The 22,108-nt window shown below is 41.2% G+C and overlaps 1 protein-coding gene across 1 annotated transcript in view; it reads right to left on the minus strand.

Annotated features, from left to right (window-relative positions):
- Nucleotides 1-22,108, minus strand: part of GMDS (GDP-mannose 4,6-dehydratase) — a 721,370-nt gene that overhangs the window by 108,049 nt on the left and 591,213 nt on the right. Inside the window, exon 8 of the mRNA XM_059688410.1 lies at nucleotides 12,463-12,581. Coding sequence (XP_059544393.1) covers nucleotides 12,463-12,581 — 119 coding nt within the window. The remainder of the gene's footprint in view (nucleotides 1-12,462; nucleotides 12,582-22,108) is intronic.

Raw genomic sequence — 22,108 nt, forward strand, 5'->3', positions numbered from 1 at the left:
TGTGCACTGGGCCTCTAGTAAGTAAATAATAGCCTTAAATGACACTTTATACCAGATGGATTTAATCAATGTTTTTAGGACATTTTACCCCAAAGCAGCAGAACATACATTCTTTTCAAGCACACATTCAATATTTTTCAGGATACACCATGTGTAAGGCCACAAAACAACTCTCAACAAATTTAAGAAGATTGAAATAATTTCAAGCATTTTCTCCAAACACAATGGTATGATGCTAGAAATCAATTACAATAACAAAACTAAAAAACACCCAAATACAAAAAGATAAATAACGCACTATTCAACAATGAATGGATTAACAATGAGTTCAAGGAAGAAATCAAATGATTCCTTGAGACAAGTGAAAATTAAAACACAAGGACCCCTAATCTATGGGACACAGCCAATGGAGTTCCAAGAGGAAAATAGCAGTACATGTGTATCAGAAGAAACAACAAATATCTCAAATAATCTAGTCTTACACTTAAAATTTTTTTAAAAAAGAAAAGCCAAGAATGAGTAGAAGGGTGAAAATACTACCGGTCAGAGCAGAAAGAAACAAAATAGACCTAAACAAACAAACAAACAAACAAACAAACAATAAAACAATATAAAAGATGAGTGAAACAAACAGCTGATTATTTGAAAAGATGAATGTAATTGATAAGCGTTTAACCAGACTCATCAAAAAATATATACAGAGAAAGGACACAAGTGAAAGAGCATAAGTGACAACTGACACCACAGAAATACAAAAATTATAAGGAAATACTATGAACAATTATATGCTAACAAATTGAACATGGAAGAAATAGATAAACTCCTATAAATATATAATCTTCTAAGACTGAATGAAGAAGAAAATATGAGCAGATCAATAATTACTAATAAATTTTATTTTATTTTTTTATTTTTTTTGTCTTTTTTTTTTTTATTGCTTAAAGTATTACAAAGGGTATTACATATGTATCCATTTTATCCCCCCGCCCTAGACAGTCCCCTAGCCTCCCCTATCACCCAGTGTCTTATGTCCATTGGTTATGCTTATATGCATGCATACAAGTCCTTTAGTTGATCTCTTACCCCCCTACCTCCTGCCCCCCAACCCTCCCCGGCCTTCCCGCTGCAGCTCGACAATCTGTTTGAGGCAGCTCTGCCTCTGTATCTATTATTGTTCAAAAGTTTATAATGGTCTCTATTGTCCACGAATGAGTGAGATCATGTGGTATTTTTCCTTTATTGACTGGCTTATTTCACTTAGCATAATGCTCTCCAGTTCCATCCATGACGTTGCAAATGGTAAGAGTTCCTTCCTTTTTACAGCAGCATAGTATTCCATCGTGTAGATGTACCACTGTTTTCTAATCCATTCATCTACTGATGGGCACTTAGGCTGTTTCCAGATCTTAGCTTTGGTGAATTGTGCTGCTATGAACATAGGGGTGCATATATCCTTTCTGATTGGTGTTTCTGGTTTCTTGGTATATATTCCTAGAAGTGGGATCACAGCGTCAAATGGGAGTTCCATTTTCAGTTTTTTAAGGAAACTCCATACTGTCTTCCATAGTGGCTGCACCAGTCTGCATTCCCACCAGCAGTGCACAAGTGTTCCTTTTTCTCCACATCCTCTCCAGCACTTGTCGTTTGTTCATTTGTTGATGATAGCCACTCTGACAGGTGTGAGATGGTACCTCATTGCTGTTTTGATTTGCATCTCTCGGATGATTAGTGACTTTGAGCATGTTTTCATATGTCTCTTGGCTTTCTGAATGTCCTCTTTTGAAAGGTGTCTATTTAGGTCCTTTGCCCATTTTTTGATTGGATTGTTTATCTTTCTTTTGTTAAGTTGTATGAGTTCCCTATAAATTTTGGAGATTAGGCCCTTATCAGATATGTCATTGGCAAATATGTTTTCCCACACAGTGGGTTTTCTCGTTGTTTTGTTGATGGTTTCTTTTGCTGTGCAGAAGCTTTTTATTTTGATGTAGTCCCATTTGTTCATTTTTTCTTTAGTTTCAAGTGCCCTAGGAGCTGTATCAGTGAAGAAATTGCTTCGGCATATGTCTGAGATTTTCTTGCCTTTGGATTCTTCTAGAATTTTTATGGTATCCTGTCGTACATTTAAGTCCTTTATCCATTTTGAGTTTATTTTTGTGTATGGTGTAAGTTGGTGGTCTAGTTTCATTTTCTTGCATATATCTGTCCAATTTTCCCAACACCATTTATTGAAGAGACTATCTTGGCTCCATTGTATGTTCTTGCCTCCTTTGTCAAATATTAATTGAGCATATTGGTTCGGGCCGATTTCTGGGCTCTCTATTCCATTGATCTATATGCCTATTCTTGTGCCAGTACCAGGCAGTTTTGAGAACAGTGGCTTTGTAATACAACTTGATATCTGGTATTGAGATCCCACCTACTTTGTTCTTTTTCAGGATTGCTGCAGCTATTCGGGGTCTTTTTTTATTCCAGATGAATTTTTGGAAAGTTCGTTCTAGATCTCTGAAGTATGCTGTTGGTACTTTAATGGGAAGTGCGTTGAATTTATAGATTGTTTTGGGTAGTATGGACATTTTGATGATGTTGATTCTACCAATCCATGAACACGGTATGTTCTTCCATCTGTTTATGTCTTCCTCTATGTCTTTTTTCAACGTCCTGTAGTTTTCTGAGTAGAGGTCTTTTACCTCTTTAGTTAAGTTTATTCCTAGGTAGCTTAGTTTTTTCGGTGCAATGGTAAACGGGATTGTTTTTATAATCTCTCTTTCTGAAAGTTCACTATTGGTGTATAGAAATGCCTCAGATTTCTTGGGGTTAATTTTGTATCCTGCTACATTGCCAAATTCATGTATTAAGTCTAGTAGCTTTTTGATGGAATCTCTGGGTTTTGTATGTATAATATCATGTCGTCTGCAAATAAGGACAGTTTTACTTCCTCTTTTCCAATTTGGATGCCTTTTATTTCTTCTTCTTGCCGAATTGCAATGGCTAACACTTCCAGTACTATGTTGAATAGGAGTGGTGAGAGGGGGCATCCCTGTCTTGTTCCTGTTCTTAGGGGAAATGGTGTTAGTTTTTGTCCGTTGAGTATGATGTTGGCTGTGGGCCTGTCATATATGGCTTTTATTATGTTGAGGTATGATCCTTCTACTCCCACCTTGCTGAGAGTTTTTATCAAAAATGGGTGTTGAATTTTGTCAAATGCTTTTTCTGCATCAATTGATATGACCATGTGGTTTTTTTCTTTCAATTTGTTTATGTGATGTATCACGTTTATTGATTTGCGGATATTGTACCATCCTTGCATCCCTGGGATAAATCCTACTTGGTCATGGTGTATGATCTTTCTGATGTACTGCTGGATCCGATTTGCTAAGATTTTGTTGAGGATTTTGGCATCTATGTTCATGAGGGATATTGGCCTGTAATTCTCTTTCATTGTGTTGTCTTTACCTGGTTTTGGTATTAGGGTGATGCTGGCTTCATAGAATGAGCTTGGAAGTGTTCCTTCCTCTTGAATTTTTTGTAGTAGTCTGAGGAGGATAGGTTTTAGTTCTTCCTTGAATGTTTGGTAAAACTCCCCTGTGAAGCCGTCTGGTCCTGGGCTTTTGTTTGATGGAAGCTTTTTGATGACTGCTTCAATTTCTTCCATAGTTATTGGCCTGTTGAGATTTTTAGATTCTTCCTGATTGAGTTTTGGAATGCTGTATTTTTCTAGGAATTTGTCCATTTCCTCCAGGTTGTCTAGTTTGTTGGAGTAAAGCTGTCCGTAGTATTTTTTAACAATCATTTGTATTTCTGTGGGGTCTGTTGTTATTTCGCCTCTATCGTTTCTGATTTTATTTATTTGGGTCCTCTCTCTCTGCTTCTTGGTGAGTCTGGCTAGAGGTTTATCAATCTTGTTTATCCTTTCAAAGAACCAGCTCTTGGTTTCATTGATTTTCTGTATTGTTTTTTTGGTCTCTATGTCATTTATTTCTGCTCTAATCTTTATTATCTCCTTCCTTCTGCTCACTCTGGGGTTTTCTTGTTGCTCTCTTTCTAATTCTTTGAGTTGTAGAGTTAGATGATTTACTACCATTTTTTCTTGTTTTTTGAGATAGGCCTGTAGAGCTATAAACTTCCCTCTCAGGACTGCTTTCAATGTGTCCCATAGGTTTTGGATTGTTGTGTTTTCATTGTCATTAGTTTCCAGGATGTTTTTAATTTCTTCTTTGATCTCATTGGTAACCCAATCAATATTTAATAACATGCTATTCAGCTTCCAGGTGTTTGAGTATTTTGGGTTGTTTTTATTGTAGTTTATTTCTAATATTATGCCATCGTGGTCTGCGAAGACGCTTTTTATGATTTCAATCTTCTTGAATTTGGGGATACTTTGCTTGTGACCCAATATGTGGTCTATTTTTGAATATGTCCCATGAGCACCTGAGAAGAACGTATATTCTCTGGCTTTGGGGTGAAGTGTTCTGAAGATGTCTATTAAGTCCATCTGATCTAGTGAGTCATTTAGGATTGCTGTATCTTTGCTGATTGTTTGTCTATAGGACTTATCCAGTGCTGTCAATGGTGTATTAAAGTCCCCTACTATGATTGTATTGTTGTCGATCTCTCCTTTGATATTTTCCAGGAGTTTTTTTATGAATTTGGGTGCTCCTACATTGGGTGCATATATGTTTACCAGGGTTATATCTTCTTGTTGTATTGATCCCTTTAGTATTATGAAGTGGCCTTCCTTATCTCTTGTTAAGGCCTTCACTTTGAGGTCTATTTTGTCCGATATAAGTATTGCTACCCCAGCTTTCTTTTCCTTTCCATTTGCCTGAAAGATATTTTTCCATCCTTTCACTTTCAGTCTGTGTGAGTCCCTTCTAATGAGGTGGGTTTCTTGTAGACAGCAGATGTATGGGTCATGTTTTTTTATCCATTCAGCCACTCGATGTCTTTTGGTTGGAGCATTTAGTCCGTTTACGTTTAAAGTTATTATTGAAAGGTACTTGTTTGTAGCCATTTCTTTTTGTGTGTGTGTGTGGCTGTTTTCTTTCTGAGCTTTTTATTTCTTCTTTTTATACCAGTCCCTTTAGCATTCCTTGCATTGCTGGCTTGGTGGTGACAAACTCCCTTAGTCTTTTTTTGTCTGTGAAGCTTCTTATTTCCCCTTCAAGTTTGAATGATAGCCTTGCTGGATAGAGTATTCTTGGATTCAGTCCTTTGCTTTGCATCACTTTGTAAATTTCAGTCCATTCTTTTCTGGCCTGATGTGTTTCTGTTGAGAAGTCATTTGACAATCTAATGGGAGATCCCTTGTATGTAACTTTCCGTCTCTCTCTTGCAGCCTGTAAGATTCTCTCTTTGTCCTGAACATTTGCCATGGTGATTATGATGTGTCTTGGTGTGGGTCTTTTCGGGTTCACCTTGTTTGGGACTCTCTGGGCTTGTGTGACTTTTTTCTTCCCCACCTCAGGAAAGTTTTCTGATATTATTTCTTCGAGTAGGTTTTCTAATCCTTGTTCATCTTTCTGTTGTTCTGGTACTCCTATTATTCGTATGTTGTTTGGTTTCATGTTGTCCCAAAGCTCCCTTAGGCTCTCCTCCTGTCTTTTAATTTTTTTCTCCAATTGCAGTACATTTTGGGTGTGTTTTGCTTCCTTGTCTTCTAATTCACTTATTCGGTCCTCCGCTTCTCCTAGTCTACTGTTGATACTTTCAATGGAGTTTTTCATTGCAGCTATATCACTCTTCATTTCTTCTTGGGTCTTACTTAGGTTGTTGATTTTTTCATCTGTTTCTTCTAGCTTCTTCCATATGTTATCGATTTTTTCATCTGTTTCTTCTAGCTTCTTCCATATGTTATCGATTTTTTCATCTGTTTCTTCTTGCTTCTTGCAGAGGTTGTCGATTTTTTCCTCCATCCGGTTTATGCACTCTAGGATCCTTATTCTGAATTCTTTATCTGTCATGTTGCATGCCTCTGTATTACTTAGCTGCTTTTCTGGAGAGTCCTCCTTCTCTTTCCTTTGGGGGTTTCTTTGTCTACCCATGTTTGATCTCACTGACATATCTAGACGTTGAGTTGTTCAGTGGTTGCTCCCTTGGTGGCAGTGACTCCTTGGTCTGTGGTTGCTCTTCGGGCGGTTGTGGTAGCAGCTGCTCTTCAGTTGGCAGCAGCTCCTCTGGTGGGTGCTGTTCACAGCTGTGGTGGCTCTTCCGGCTGGTGGGGCGAGGTTTCACGTACAGCTGCTGTTCCTCAGCAGAGGATGAGGTGCTCAGGAGGTTGTTGTTGCTTGGATCTGCTGCGTTGATTTAAAGGCACAAAATACAACACAACAAGGCACCACGTACCAGGCACTATACACAAATATATTCACGATATTAATAACCCCAATTAAAGGTGACCACCTGAATTAAGAGAATTAGGGGATAAGGAAGAAGGAAGAGAAAAAGATAAAAGAGAAAAAGGAAAAGAAAAGTAGGGACCAAAAAAAGGGAGTGAAAAAATGAAATTGGGAAAAAGGAAGGGGGAAAATAAAAGCGAGAAAAGAAAAGGAAAAAAAAAAAAGAAAAAAGAAAAAAAAAAAAGAGCGAAAAGAGAGAATGAAGTGGAAGAGGGAAGAGACTTTTTATATGAGGAGAATACTCCTATAGAACAGCCATTAATCCCAACAAATTCCAGCAACAGCTCCCTGGATATGGATGCAAACTAGAAACAACCAATAATATAACGATGAAAATAGAATGGTGAACAATAATCCCAAAATAAAATAAAGAAAAAATAAAATGGCACTTTAAAAAATGGTAAAATGGTAGCAGTAATAATACTGGTTTAAAATAAGAAGGTAGTAATTAAAAGGGTAAAATCAGGTGATGGAAAAAGAAGAAAAGAAAGAAAAAAAAAAGAACAGAAAAAAAAAGAATGAAAAAAAAATTGGTTTCTTAGTTAAAAAGTGAAAAAAGAAAAAAAATTGCAGTAGTGAAGGTCCTTCGTTTCTTCTATTCTTCAGTGTGGCTCGCCTTAGACCTTCCAGGTATTCAGGAGAGTGTTGAGTTTCCCTGCGATATACTGTTCCTCTGTGTTGTAAACCACAGTCCTTATTTTAAAGCATGCCTCATTTATTTCCCAGACTGCCTTATTTTGTGTTTAGCAAAGAGTCAGTTTGTGGGTCAGCCTCTGGGTGGCAGTGTTCTGGGGTTGGCCTCTGAGGCTATAGGGCCTCTCTGTCCAGTGGAAGTTCACTGCCCAGAGCTGACTGCGTAATAGTTAGTTACCGGCGCTATGTTGTTGCTGGGATTGAAAATCCCCCTATAGGCCAGACCCTGTTAACTCCCAGGGACTGATCAGGTTATCTTAATCCTTGATCTCGTACAGGGTGGAATCTGGGTGTGGCTGTGCTCCTTGCCTGGGGGCTGGGGGGAGGAGACTCCCTCTCAGGAGCGGGTGGCTGCCCCAGTCCCGGGCTCTGGGGTGTCTCAGCACTCAATTCACTACCACCTCTCCCGGCTCCCCCTCTTTCCCCAGTCTCTCCCCAGATTCCACTCCCCAGCACACTCTCCCTCTCTTCAGCACAGGTGAGTGTCTGTATCCGAAATGTCCCATGAACAGGATTCAGTGAAAACAAACAAACAAATGCCGGCCGCGGAAACGGGGAAGGCTTGGTTTCTGTAAGCTTCTTCTCTTACCGGGACTGCATGGTCAGGTCAGCTCTTCAGGCTGCCCCCTTTAGGCTCAGTCCTCTGTGATCACAGAACCCAGCTCTCAATTTCCCTGGCGGCGCCAGGAATCCCGCGGTTCTCCTTTCCCCCCCGTCAGGGGCTGTGCCTGTCCCAAGGGACGCGGCTGTCTGCCACGCGGTCTCCCTCCGACTCACTAATAAATTTTAGTCAGTAATCAAAAATCTCCCAAGAAACAAAACTCCTAATTTTCACAGGTGAATTTCACCAAACATTCAAAGAATAACTAACACTTATCCTCAAACTATTAATTTATGATAAAAAATCTCAGCAACGTGGGAATAGAGGGAATGTACCTCAACATCATAAAGGTAACATATGTCAAAGCCACACTAATTTCATACTTAATGGTGAAAAGTTAAGAGCATTTTTTTTTTTTAATGATCAAGAACAAGTCAAGAATGTTGACTTTTACCACTTGTATTCAACATAGTACTGGAAGACTTTGTCACAGCCATCAGAGAAGGAAATAAAGAAAGTTCATCCAAACTGGAAAAGAAGTAAATCTGTTGTTTTTGTTTGCAAATGACATAATACTACACAGAGACAACCCTAGCGACTCCACCAAAAACCTATTAGAACTGATAAATGAATTCAGTAAAGTAGTAGGATACATAATTAATATCCATAAATTGGTTGCATTTTATAAAAACAACTAGAGGCTTGGTGCACGAAATTTGTGCACGGGGGTTGGGAGGTTCCCTCAGCCCATCCTGCACCCTCTCAAAATCCGGGACCCCTTGAGGGATGTCCGACTGCCAGTTTGGGCGTAAACCAGCAGTCAGACATCCCTCTCACAATCTGGGACCGCTGGCTCCTAACTGCTGGCCTGCCTGCCTTCCTGATCACCCCTAACCACTCTGCCTGCCTGCCTCATCACCCCTAACTGCTTGCTTGCCTGCCTCATTGTCCCTAACTGCCTCTGCCTGCTTGCCTGATTGCCCCTAACCACTCTACATGCCTGCCTGATTGCCCCTAACCACTCTACATGCCTGTCTGATGGCCCCTTACCACTCGCCCCTAACCACCTCTGCCTCAGCCCCTACTGCCCCAGCTTCATCCAGAAGGATGTCTGGAATGACATTTGGAAGGTCGTTCAGCTGTCTGGTCTAATTAGATTATGCTTTTATTGTTATAGATAAGGAACTATAAGAAAGAAAAATTAAGAATACAATTCCATTTACAATTGCATAAAAAATACCTGGAAATTAGTTTAACTGATGAGGTAAATGACCTTTGTACTTGGAAAATTATAAGACACTGAAGAATAAATTGAAGGAGATACAAATTGAAGAATATACTATGCTCATGGATTGGAAGAATAACACCATTAATATGTCCACAAAACTGAAAGCAATCTATAGATTCAAAATACCTATCAAAATACCAATGACACTTTCCTCAAAAGTAGAGATAATAATCCTAAAATTCAGAGGGAACCACAAAAGACCCTGAATATCCACAGCCATCTTGAGAAAGAATAAAGTTGGAGGCATCACACTACCTGATATCAAACTATACTACAGTATGATACTAATATAAAAACAGGCACATAGATCAATGGAACAGAATAGACAGTACAAAAATAAACCCATACCTACACGATCAATTAATTTATGACAAAGGAGGCAAGAATATACGGGGAAAGGATAGTCTATTCAATAAATGGTACTGGGAAAATCAGACAGATACATGTAATAAAATAAAACTTTCTCACAACATATACAAGAATAAACTCACAATGGATTAAAGATTTAAATAGATGGCTCAAACCCATAAAACTCCAGAAGAAAACAAAGTCAATAAACTATTTTAACATTGCCCTTAGCAATATGTTTTTGGATAACTCTCCTCAGGCAAGGGAAACAATGAAATAACAAACAAAACAAAAAAATCCAAATGGAATTACATCACATTAAAAACTTTTTGTATATGGAAGGAAACCATCAACAAAACAAAAAGATAACCTACTGAGTAGGAGAAGATATTTGCCAATGGTACATCTAAGGGTATAATATATATAAGGAACTCATACAACTTAACACCAAAAACCCCCACAATCTGATTTAAAAATGGGCAGAGGACCTGAATAGACACTTCTCCAAAGAGGGCCTACATCTGAAAAGATGCTCAACTTTACTAATCATCAAATAAATGTACACTAAAACCACCTCACACCTGTCAGAATGGCTATTATGAATAAATCATCAAACATCAAGTGTTGGTTAGGAAGTAGAGAAAAGGGAAGCTTCATGCACTGTTGGTGGGATTGTAAATTGGTGCAGCGGTATGAAAAACAGCATAGAGGTTCCTAAAAAATTAACAATAGGACTAACATATGACCCAGCAATTCCATTTCTGGGTATTTAAAGACATCTAAAACACTAATTTGAAAAGAGATATGTATCATTTACACTAGCCAAGATATGGAAGCTTAAGTACCCACTGAGAGAGCACTGAATAAAGAAGTAGTACATATATACAATGGAATATGAGTCAGCCATAAAAAATGTAATATTACCATTTGTGACAACATGGATGGAGCATCTAGAGCAGCCGTGGGCAAACTACAGCCCGCGGGCCGGATTTGGCTCGTTTGAAATGAATAAAACTAAAAAAAAAAAAAGACCGCACCCTTTTATGTAATGATGTTTACTTTGAATTTATATTAGTTCACACAAACACTCCATCCATGCTTTTGTTCCAGCCCTCCGGTCCAGTTTAAGAACTCATTGTGGCCCTCGAGTCAAAAAGTTTGCCCACCCCTGATCTAGAGGGTATTATGTTAAGTGAAATAAGTCAGACAGAGAAAGACAAATACCATATAAGTTCATTTATGTGAAACCTAAAAAACAAAATAAATGAATAAACAAAAAAACCAAACTCATAATTACAGAGAACAAAGCGATGGTTGCCAGATGGGAAGAGGTTGGAGAGATGGGTGGAAAAAGTGAAGGGGATTAAGAAGTACAAATTGTTAGTTATAAAAACAGTCATGGGGATGTAAAATACAGTATAGGAAATTTAGTCAATAATATTGTAGTAACAATATATTATGTCAGACATGCACTAAACTTATCAGGGGGATAACTTCATAAATTATATAAATGTCTAATCACTATGTTGTACACTTGACACTAATATAATATTGAATTTTAAGTGTAATTAAAAAATAAGAACATTTATTAAAAAATGAAATAAAAATGTTTAAAATGGTAAATTTTAAGGGTGGGGAAAAAAGGGAGACATATGTAATACTCTTTGTAATACTTTAAGCAATAAAAAAAAGGTAAATTTTGTTATATATTTTTTACCAGAGTAAAAAATTTTCCAAAAAAGAAACTTCCAATCTTCCATGTATACTGTTTCCCACAAATTTTTCAACTATTCCAACAGAAATCTTCCTTCAAAATTTTCTAATGCAACAAGTGAATTTAGTGCATGAGTATAAACTAGACCATTTTCATATGCAGGTGTTGCAAAAGTAGGTTTATAGTTGTTCGTATGTAAAATGAAGCAATAACTAAGACATAATAATACAAGAATAAACTCTTGCCCTAACTGGTTTGGCTCAGTGGATAGAGCGTCGGCCTGTGGACTGAAGGGTCCCAGATTCGATTCTGGTCAAGGGCATGTACCTTGGTTGCGGGCACAACCCCAGTGGGAGGTGTGTGGGAGGCAGCTGATTGATGTTTCTCTCTCATTGATGTTTCTAACTTTCTATCCCTCTCCCTTCCTCTCTGTAAAAAATCAATAAAATATATTTTAAAAAAAAGAAAAAAAGAATAAACTCTGTTTTGTGTATTCACAACTGTAAACCTACTTTTGCCCAATCCTGTACAGTGTAGGATTCACTCAACTGGCAAAACTCCAACCAGATCTGATGGTTAGTCGGTAGCAGTTTATCATGGTGAATTTCCTGATTTTAATATTTGTATTGCATTTATGTGAGAAAATATCTGTGTTCATGGGAAATACACACAAAAGTCCTGGGTGATGGGGCACCAGGCTGGCAACCTACTCTCAATGGTTCAGAGAAAAGAAAATTGTTTGTAATGCATTGAAACTTTTCTGTAAGTTTTTAATGGGTTTAAAAACCTATATATATAAAAGCCTAAGGTACCATTATGACCGGTCAACCGCTTGACTGGTCAACCGGTTGCTATGACAATGCACTGACCACCAGGGGGCAGATGCTCAATGCAGGAGCTGCCCCCTGGTGGTCAGTGCGCTCCCACAGCCAACCTCCTGTAAACGGTTAACCTCCTGCTGTCCTTCCCACCAGACAGTTCCAATCAGCCCTGATTGCCAGCCAGGCTGAGGGACCCCACCTATGCACGAATTCATGCACCAGGCCACTAGTTTTAAAATATAAATTGAAAGTATTAAAAAATATTGTGTAATATTATCATATTGACTGGTAAGAGTACAATTAGCTACAGTAATATCATAGTACATCATATATAAATCATAATAAAAAATTAAAGCTTTTCAAAAGTAAAAATATTTTAAAAATAAAAAAGATAAAAGAAATTTTGAAAAGACTGTTCAGATAGTGGCAAACACTTCACATAAATAGATTTGTATGTTTGATGAATAACAAAGTCTCTGCTCCATGATGAAACTTCCTACATTGCTTTACAAGAGAGTAAAAAGGGAAAACGCAAGCATATATACAAACCTGCCAGAAAATGTTTGATGAATGACCTGAAATCAACTCTCAGGTATACTTACACAATGGTTTTTCCAATGTGCAAAAATGATTTCTCTACAAATTCCCGGACACTATGGACTTCTCCAGTAGCTATGACAAAATCCTCTGGCTCGTCATTCTGCAGCATCAGCCACATAGCCTAGAGAGAGACAGGCAAATCCCAGTTAAAGTTGCAGTCAGCTACCACTTGGGAAATATAATGCTATCAAACACACATAATTGTGTATGGACATTGTTAAAAGGTGAACTGAAGCACATTAATATATTTTTAAAGATTTTCTTTGATCATACCTCAATTTGAATAGAGAAGTGGTTAGGAGTGCTTCACCAACAAGAGCTAGTGGCAAGGTTTTTATAGAGTAGATGCTGAAGTAAAGCAAAGCAATGCAAAGCAATTATTTGACTGGCTATAGCCAATTGCCTTATTTGGGAAAGGCAAGTTAGCTCTTTTTGATTGGTTGTTCTTAAGCTTAATTTTCATGGATTTGAGTGAAGTGACCCTGGCTTAGGCTAGCTCATGTGGCCTGCCAAGGCATTAGAGCTACCTTAGTCTAATAGTCTCCAGGTTTAAATATTTTAACCTACAACTAGAACATAATACAATATTCACACCACTAGAGTAGTGGTTCTCAAGTCGTAATGTGCATCATGTGGGGAACATCCTATATAATAAAGAGCTAATATTCAAATGGTTGCCATGCCCTCATGCCATCACACCCTAATGGCTCAGACACTCAACACTGGGGAGAGAGGAATGGGGACCAGCCAGGCTCAAATGAGCTTGCGAGAGAGGAATGGGGACCTGCCCGGCTGCAGCCTGGGAGAGTGACAAGCCGCAAGCCCCGCGGTCCTGGGTGCCAGTGGCTGCACCTGCGCCTGCAGCCCAGGAGAGGGACAAGCCACCTGCCTCATGGTCCTAGGTGCCCGTGGCTGAGGCCCAGGCAAAGCTGCCTGCCCACAGTCCTCTGCAGCTGTGGTCAGCCCAGGCGAAGCCAGCCCTGGTTCTGTGTGCCTGTGGCCAGCTGGAGGAGGGAATCCTGGGTCCCAGGTATGGGGTGAAGCAGAGGCAGTTAGGGGCGATCAGGCCAGCAGGGGAGCAGTTAGGGGCAATCAGGCCAGTAAGGGAGCAGTTAGGGGCAATCAGGCCAGTAAGGGAGCAGTTAGGGGCAATCAGGCCAGCAGGGGAGCAGTTAGGGGCAATCAGGCCAGTAAGGGAGCAGTTAGGGGCAATCAGGCAGGCAGGAAGAGGTGGTTAGGGGCCAGCGGTCCTGTATTGTGAGAGGCAGTGGGACATCCTCCAAGAGGTCCAGGATTGGAGAGGTTGCAGGCTGGGCTGAAGGACCTCCCCCCCCCCCCCCCGCATGAATTTCATGCACCAGTCCTCTAGTTTTAGTATAAGATGCCTGGGCCACAGTTGCTGAAGTGGACTTAGTAGAGAACATGCTTTAGGCATTTTTATCTTTAACATCCAAGATGATTCTCATGCAGCAGGTCCTTGGACAACAATTTAGAGGAACAAGATATTGAAGAGTATTTGTGGCACATAACCTTTCTTATGAAGAATTTAATAAGCATTATCTAATTTACCTTTATATCATGGATGGAAGGGAAAGAAAAATATTTTAAAGACAGATGTTTATCCCAAAAATAGAACAAAATTTCTTAACAATAAAGATATCAATGTGGTGATATCAAAAAGTAAAATAATCAGAATTATTAATGGACTTCAGGTCAAGATGGCAGCATAGCCAAATATGGTACTTGCTTCCTCCCACAACCACATCAAAATTACAACTAAACTAAAGAACAACCATCCTTCAGTAAAACACTTGAAATCTATCTGAATGGAAGTCATACAACTAGGGATTTAAAGAAGAAGCCACATCAGAACTGGTAGGAGGGCCAGATATGCAGAATGGACTTGTCCCACACCCATGTATGGTAGATATAAATTGAGAGGGGTAACTAGGCTGTGGAGGTACCTCCTGGGGTGTGAAGGGTATCAGCCCCACACTAGGACCCCCAGCCAAAGGTTCCAGTACCAGGAAGAGAAATCCTGATAACTGGCTGTAAAAATCAGTGGATAGCACTTCAGCCCACAGATTGAAGGGAGTTCAATTCTGATCAAGGGCACATACCACAGTTGCAGGCTCAATTCCCAGCTCAAGTCAGGGTGCATGTGGGAGGGAACCAATTGATGTCTCTCTCACATTGATGTTTCTCTTTCTGTCTCTCTCCCTCCCTTTCACTCTCTCTAAAAATCAATGGAAAAATATCCTTGGGTGAGGATTAACAACAAAACATAACAACAAACATAAAAAAAACAAACACACCAAACAGTGGAGATAATGGCTGAGTGAGACAGAGGGCTGTTGGAGTCCTAGGCAGATCCTCTTAAAGGGTCGACATGTGAACTTACTTTGACTCACTCCCTCTGAGCTCCAAAGCTGGGATAGCAGCTCGAAAGGCACCAGGGACATTTGGGAAGGAACTGAATTGTTTAGCATTAGGATGAGAGCTAGGGGACAGCTTTCTCCCAGACAGAAGTGCAGAGGCCATTGTTCCTTTGAATGAGCCCTCCCTGACCAGAGCAGGAAGGTGGGTACCATATCTGAGATCAACCTGGCTATCACAGTTTGGCCTCCCTGAGAATTCCCTGAGACACCAGCCAACCCAACTTCCAAGCCCACCCAAGATGTTTCCAGTAGCTTTTCCACAAGATGGCCTGTCTTGGCTCATGCTTTAGACTTTCCTAAAATTTCTCCTAAAAGCAGCATCTGGACTCAGGAAGCCCTGTACTTCTCGATAAGTGGCCCCAGGCCTGGCACTAGCAGTGGCTGGCTAGGGTTCACAACTTGGCCTCTCCTGGGCACCTCCAAGCCCAGCACAAGTAGCAGCCATATGCAGATCACTTTGTAGCTCAAGGCTGGTGGCCCCAGGTATTATACAGGTGGTGGCTGACCTTGGCCTGCAACTCCTGGGAGGCCCAAGAGCCAGCACACCCAGTATACAGCTTCAGACCATGTCAAAGCATCATCACCCAACTAACTTCATAGTGACACACTCAAGGGGTGGACTTTGTGGGCACCAGAACTCTGCTGAAGTAAGTCCTTCTCTGTGGGGTTGGCCCCTGAACAGCTGATCCTCCACAGTGGTTGGTGATCACAGCTAGTCCTTGTGGCTGATTGGCCTGGGGGTAAATACCTCTCATTGATGTGCCACATGGTTGGGGGAGGTACCTGGAGTGTCCAGCTTGGGTTATTGGGGCTGTGCCACTGGACCCTACAGGACACCTACTATATTAGGCCACTCTACCAAGCACAGGAGATGTAACAGATGTACCTGATACATAAAAACAAACACAGGGAGGCTGCCAAAAAAAGGAGAAACACCTCCCAAATGAAAGAACATAACAGACCTCCAGAAAAAGAACTAAACACGAGGAGATAAGCAATCTACTAGATGAAGAATTTAAAACACTGGTTATAAAGATGCTCAATGAATTTAAAAGAAGAGTAATTGAATGTAAAGAAAACTTCGACAGCATAAATTAGGACATGGACACCATAAAGAAGGATGTGGAAAGCATTAAAAAAAAAATACAGTCAGGAATGAAGGCTACACTAACTAATATGAAGACTAATATTATGGGGAATCAACAATTGAGTAGATAAAGCTGAAAATCAAATCATCGATTTGGAACATAATAAAGCAAAAAACACCCAATCAGAACAACAAAAAGGAAAAAAAATCAATCCAAAACAATAAAGATAGTGTAAGGAGCCTCTGGGATAACTTCAAGGGTACCAACATTCACATAGTGGAGGTGCTGAAGGGAGAACAAAGAGAGCAAGAAATTGAAAATATATTTGAAAAAATAATGATGAAAAACTTTTCTAACTTGGTGAAGGAAATAGACATACAGGTCCAGGAAGTGCAGAGAGTCCCAAACAAGATAAACACAAAGAGGCCCACACCAGGATACATCATAATTAAAATGCAAAAGGTTAAAGACAAAGAGAGAATCTTAAAAACAGCAAGAGGAAAAAAGCAGCTAATTACCTATAAGGGAACTCCCATAGGACTGTCAAGCTGATTTCTTAACAGAAACTTTACAGGCCAGAAGGGATTAACAAGAAATATTCAAAGTGATGAAAAGCAAGGACCTACAACCAAGATTACTTTACCCAGCAAAACTACCATTTACAATTGCAGGACATATAAAGAACCTCCCAGACAAAAAAGCTAAAAGAGGTCATCACTCAGGAAAGCACAGGGAACTCAGGGTTAGCCTGCCTCCACGCTTGACTCACCCACTTGATGGTGTTCACAGGATAGACTGTGGTGGCCCAGCCTGTGCACATGCAGCAGCTGCTGAAGCTCAAGCAGCAGGTCGTGCAGCAGCAGAAGGCCATCCAGCCACAAGCTGGCAGGTGGACATCCCCCAAGGGGTCCCAGATTGTGAGAGGGCTCAGGCCGGGCTGAGGGACCCCCCCCCTCCAGTGCATGAATTTCATGCACTGGTCCTCTAGTATAGTCAATAATATTATAATAATGACATATAGTGTCAGATGAGTACTAGGTTTATAATGATGATCATTTAATAAGTTATATAATGTCTAGTCACTGGGGTTTAAACCTGAAACTAATATAATATTGTATGTCAACTATAATTTAAAATAATGATTTTTAAAAAAATTAAAAAATGAAGCCCCAAAGGGAATTTTAAAAAAAATCTACTACCATTTATATACTGATATTATTTAAATTGGATTCCACAACCTAAGATTCAACAATTGATCTATAAATCCATTTTTTTATCTGTAAAACTGAAAGAATGGCACCTACTCTAAGTATTATTATTAACTAGAGGCCCGGTGCACAAAAATTTGTGCACTCAGGGGGAAGGGGGGTCCCTCAGCCCAGCCTGTGCCCTCTCGCAGTCTGGGACCCCTCGGGAGATAACGACCTGCTGGCTTAGGCCTGCTCCCGGGTGGCAGAGGGCAGGCTCAATCCCTAGGTGCAGCCCCTGGTCGGGCTCAGAGCAGGGACGATTGGGGTGTTGGGGCACCGCCCCCTGTCATGCACAGAGCAGGGCAGATCGGGAGGTTGTGATGACACCCCCAGTCACGCTCAGGGTAGGTCCAATTGGGGGATTGGGGCACCGTCCCCTGTCACAATCAAGGCAGGGTCGATGGGGAGGTTGTGACGCCACCCCCTGTCACGCACAGAGCAGGGCCAATCCGGGGGTTGGGGCGCTGCCCCCTGTCATGCACAGAGCAGGGCCCATCAGGGGGGTTGGGGAGCTCCCCCATATCAGGCACAGAGCAGGGCTGATCAGGGGGGTTGGGGCGCCTTCCCCTGTCACGAACAGAGCAGGGCGGATAGGGAGGTTGTGGCCCCACCCCCTGTCACACACAGAGCCGCAGGGCGATCAGGGGGTTTGGGCACTGCCCTCTGTCACGCTGATCCTGATCCGGGAGGCCTCTCGGCTCTGCTGATCCCGGTGCTGGGAGGCATATTACCCTTTTACTATATAGGATAGAGGCCTGGTGCATGAGTGGGGCTGGCTGATTTGCCCTGAAGGGTGTCCTGGATCAGGGTGGGGGTCCCCACCGGGGTGCCTGGCCAGCCTGGGTGAGGGTATGATGGTTGTTTGCAGCTGGTCACATACCATTTAGGGTGGGGGTCCCCACTGGGGTGCCTGGCCAGCCTGGGTGAGGGGCTGAGGGCTGTTTGCAGCTGGTCACACACCCTTCAGGGAGGGGGTCCCCACCGGGGTGCCTGGCCAGCCTGGATGAGGGGATGATGGCTGTTTGCAGCTGGTCACACACCCTTCAGGGTGGGGGTCCCCACTGGGGTGCCTGGCCAGCCTGGGTGAGGGGCTTAGGGCTGTTTTCAGGCTGGCGGGTGACGGAAGCTCCCAACCGCTCCTTTTTTTTTTTTTTTTTTTTTTTTTTTTAATTCTGGGCCAGCTTTAGCTCTGAGGCTCCAGCTCTTAGGCCTCTGCTGCTGAAAGTAGGTATCTGGTTTGTTTTGGTTCGAAACAATGTATAACTCCAGCTCTGAGATCCCAGCTTGCTGAAAGCTGGTTTCTGGGTTTTTTTTAGCGTCTATGTTTGTTACAATGTTCAAACTGCAGGCTCAGAGGCCTGCAAGGCAGGGGGGGAACGTTGGTTTCCTCCGTCACTGAAGCAAGCAAGCCTCATGTTAGTTTCAAGCTGCCTGGCTGCCGGCTGCCATCTTGGCTGTCAGTTAATTTGCATATCTCCCTGATTAGCCAATGGGAAGGGTAGCGGTCGTATGCCAATTACCATGTTTCTCTTTTATTAGTGTAGATTGTAAAGAGTGAGTCGTGATTCAGCACAAAGGAAATGATTGCAAGCAGGGAATACTGAAACCTAAACATAATGTTGGATTTCACAAGTATTCCAAGACTTCAAGAACTCTACAACTGCCCTTCCCCATTAACATAACTAAGTCTACCACGTTACACATGGATCCTGATTTCCAGTTGCTCAAACATTTTAAAGATCCCCAACTTCTATGAGTAGTACAGCTACCCTTCTAAGAGCAACAGTTAACAATTCATGTACTGCATCTATTTGTAAATATTTTTTCTAGAGGCTTCACTGGTTACCAATCCCACATTCCAACAAAAAGAAAGTACAGCCAAACCCTGTAAAATAAATCTCTGCTAAATTAAAAATAATCATTAATGCAAAAACAATCATGGAATGAAGACTACTACCACTTTTATAGAGTTCTCTGGGAGGCAACAAGAAGGTGTGTACCAGCTTAGGTTTTCTTTCACCAGGCAGCATTTCAAGGTCAGGTGCTCAATGAGACCTACAGGCACACTTTTTCAACAGGAATGAGAAGGCCAGTGGGGCAGCAATGTAGCCACATGTTTAAGACACTAACTGTGGCCACCAGCACAGCTTGGCTCCATTCAGTTATATCAGCTTTTATCAATGACATACAGACCTTGAGTGTCTATAGCTTGAACCAGCAGTTAAGTTTACAGGTTTTGTTTACACAGATAGAAGATACAGATTTAAGAAGTACAGTTGGTATCTGACAACAGCATGTCTCTTTAAGAAAAATCCAAGCAGGAAACAAATAAATGTGTGTGTGTGTGTGTGTGTGTGTGTGTGTGTGTGTTTTAATCACTCCTACTCACTTTTCAAAATATAATAGGTACAGATAACAGGCAGTTCATTATAACACAGTGCCCAGTATTAAAGTTGAACTCTTGTTCTAACATTTAAAGAAAACTATTTTGGTTGGTGCCTCTCTAGCTACTATTGTATAAGCTGAAATTTAGTTTGCTAAATTCAACAGGGCAGCTCATTTTCTCTTAAAAAATTAATTCTTCTTTATTCTTTTGAATTTGTGACAGCCTTCTAAAAATAAGTAAATATTTCTCGTTTACTTGAAGTTACTTCTTGTGGCTATTTTGTATTTTTGGCCTATTACAAGATAGCTTTAAATCATATTTTTGTTTTATAAAAGATGAGACTTTGGGCAGTTTTACATGCCTTGGAGATGTGGCAACTGGATGAATCAATGGCAACAGATTCAGGTCAGTGATATACTAAAAGTAACTGATGAAATTGTCTTGCCTAGAAGATAGTTCTGTCCACATAATTAAATATCTGGTTTCATTCTGCACTAGGTCATAATAATGAATTTAATCACAATACTTAAAAAAAAATCCTCACCGGAGGATATGCATATTGATTTTTAGGAGGGAGCTGGGGTGAGAGAGAGAGAGAGAGAGAGAGAGAGAGAGAGAGAGAGATTATCCCCTTACCAGCCTCAACCAGGACTGGAACCAGAAACCTTTTTTGGTGTATAGGACTATGCTCCAACCAAATGAGCTACCTGGCCAAGGCTAATCACAGTACTTTTTAAATTTTATATGAATTAGATTAATAATAATAACAAAGTTCAATCAGTTTTATTGTTATTATTGTTAATCCTCATCTGAGGATATTTTTCCATTGATTTTTAGAGAGCGTAGAAGGGAGGTGGAGAGACAGAGAAATCAATTGGTTGCCTCCCCCATGCTCCCCAACTGGCACTGGGGATGAAACCTGCAACAGAGGTACGTGCCCTTAACCAGAATTGAATTGAGAACCTTCGGTCCACAGGCCAATGCTCTATCCAGTGAGCCAAACCAGCTAGGGCTCAATTAGCTTTTCAAAGGTACAGAGTAATGTTCTCTCTATCTGAGTAGTCCACACAGCACACAGTCTACAAAAGTTTCGTAGCTCCACGGCCGCTGCACACTGTTATCTGCTCCAGGCTAAGACTAAGACGCGGGCTGTGGTCTGAAATGCAGCCTGGCTCTGCCGCCAAGCGTTGTGCCTGGCACCCTCCTTCGTTAGGCTCCTGGGAGAGGTGCCTCTCTATATGGGTACTGGCTCCAGCAGAGGCCCAATGGGCAGGGGTCTGCTCCTCATGTCTGTGATCTGTACGTGCAGTTCCTGGGGTCTAGAAGACCCCTGTCCCTCGTCTGTGTGGGATATCTGATCTCTCCTTGAACAAGAGTCCCAAGTCTAGTCCTAGACACGAGTTCCTGTGATGCCCCTGAGTTTCTCTGCCATCCACAGCTGCGCTGTGTGCACTGGGATGCAGCCTGCTCTTCGGCCACCCTCCCCCACCTCTCTCCAGTGCACCCACACCCACACACACACACACAAGCTAGCTTTGGCTTTCTTCAAAATGCTTTCAAAGTTTTTAGGAAAAATTAAATTATGCTTCTGGCTAAAATTTCTATTTGAACATTTTTCTGAAGGATTAATGTATACACTCAAATGTGTTTTACTCAAATTTCCATTCTAAAAATAACATTTCAAATAGGTCTTTCAGGACTGCTCAGCTTTATTTTATTTCTTCTAAAATGCTATGTTGTGCTAGAATGCTTTTTAAAAATTGTATTTTTAGGCATGTGAAAAAAATAACAGCTTGCTAAAATTAAAGGGGAAGATATGATTACTGGTTAATAGTAGATTCCTTTGTGTAGTAGATCACTTTGTTCCTCAGCAGGAGCCCGGGGATCAGTTGGGGCCTCACTTTCACTAGGGTGAATGCCAAGCATCTGCTCTTTTCTTTTCCAGAAAACTATCTGCAGCCTCTGACCTATCAATTTCTAGGCATTTCCTCTGAAGTCTATATTGTACCAGACTCCAGTCTGGGAATGGGAAGGGAAAGGATATACAACTCCAGATTTATTTGTTATTACTAAATAGTTTACTGGTTGTACAGAGGGAAAGGGCTTTGTTTAGATTTCCATTGAGCATAATTAATGGTTATTGACTGGTAAATGAAGAACAGGTGACACTCCAGATTGGAAGATAAATGATCTTGTGTTCTGGTGTGATAATGGGTTAGTAATTTGCCACAAAGCCTGGGCCCAGTGCATCCCATCATAATGCTGGGTCATGTCCAGGACACAAAGGCCCCTGTGTGAGGAGCACTCAGCCATCCCCTCCTTATACAGCTGCACACGGTGATCTGGTCTACTTATTCTCTGATGGATAGCACAACTGAGGCAAAAGTTCACCACTTCTCACCTTCCTGTTCACATGCTGAGCACATGACCCATAACACCACCAGGGCACAATCTGTGATCAAATTGCCACCCAGCTTTGGCTCCAC

Source organism: Myotis daubentonii, chromosome 3 (assembly GCF_963259705.1).
Source record: "Myotis daubentonii chromosome 3, mMyoDau2.1, whole genome shotgun sequence".
In the NCBI taxonomy this organism is placed as follows: Eukaryota; Metazoa; Chordata; class Mammalia; order Chiroptera; family Vespertilionidae; genus Myotis; species Myotis daubentonii.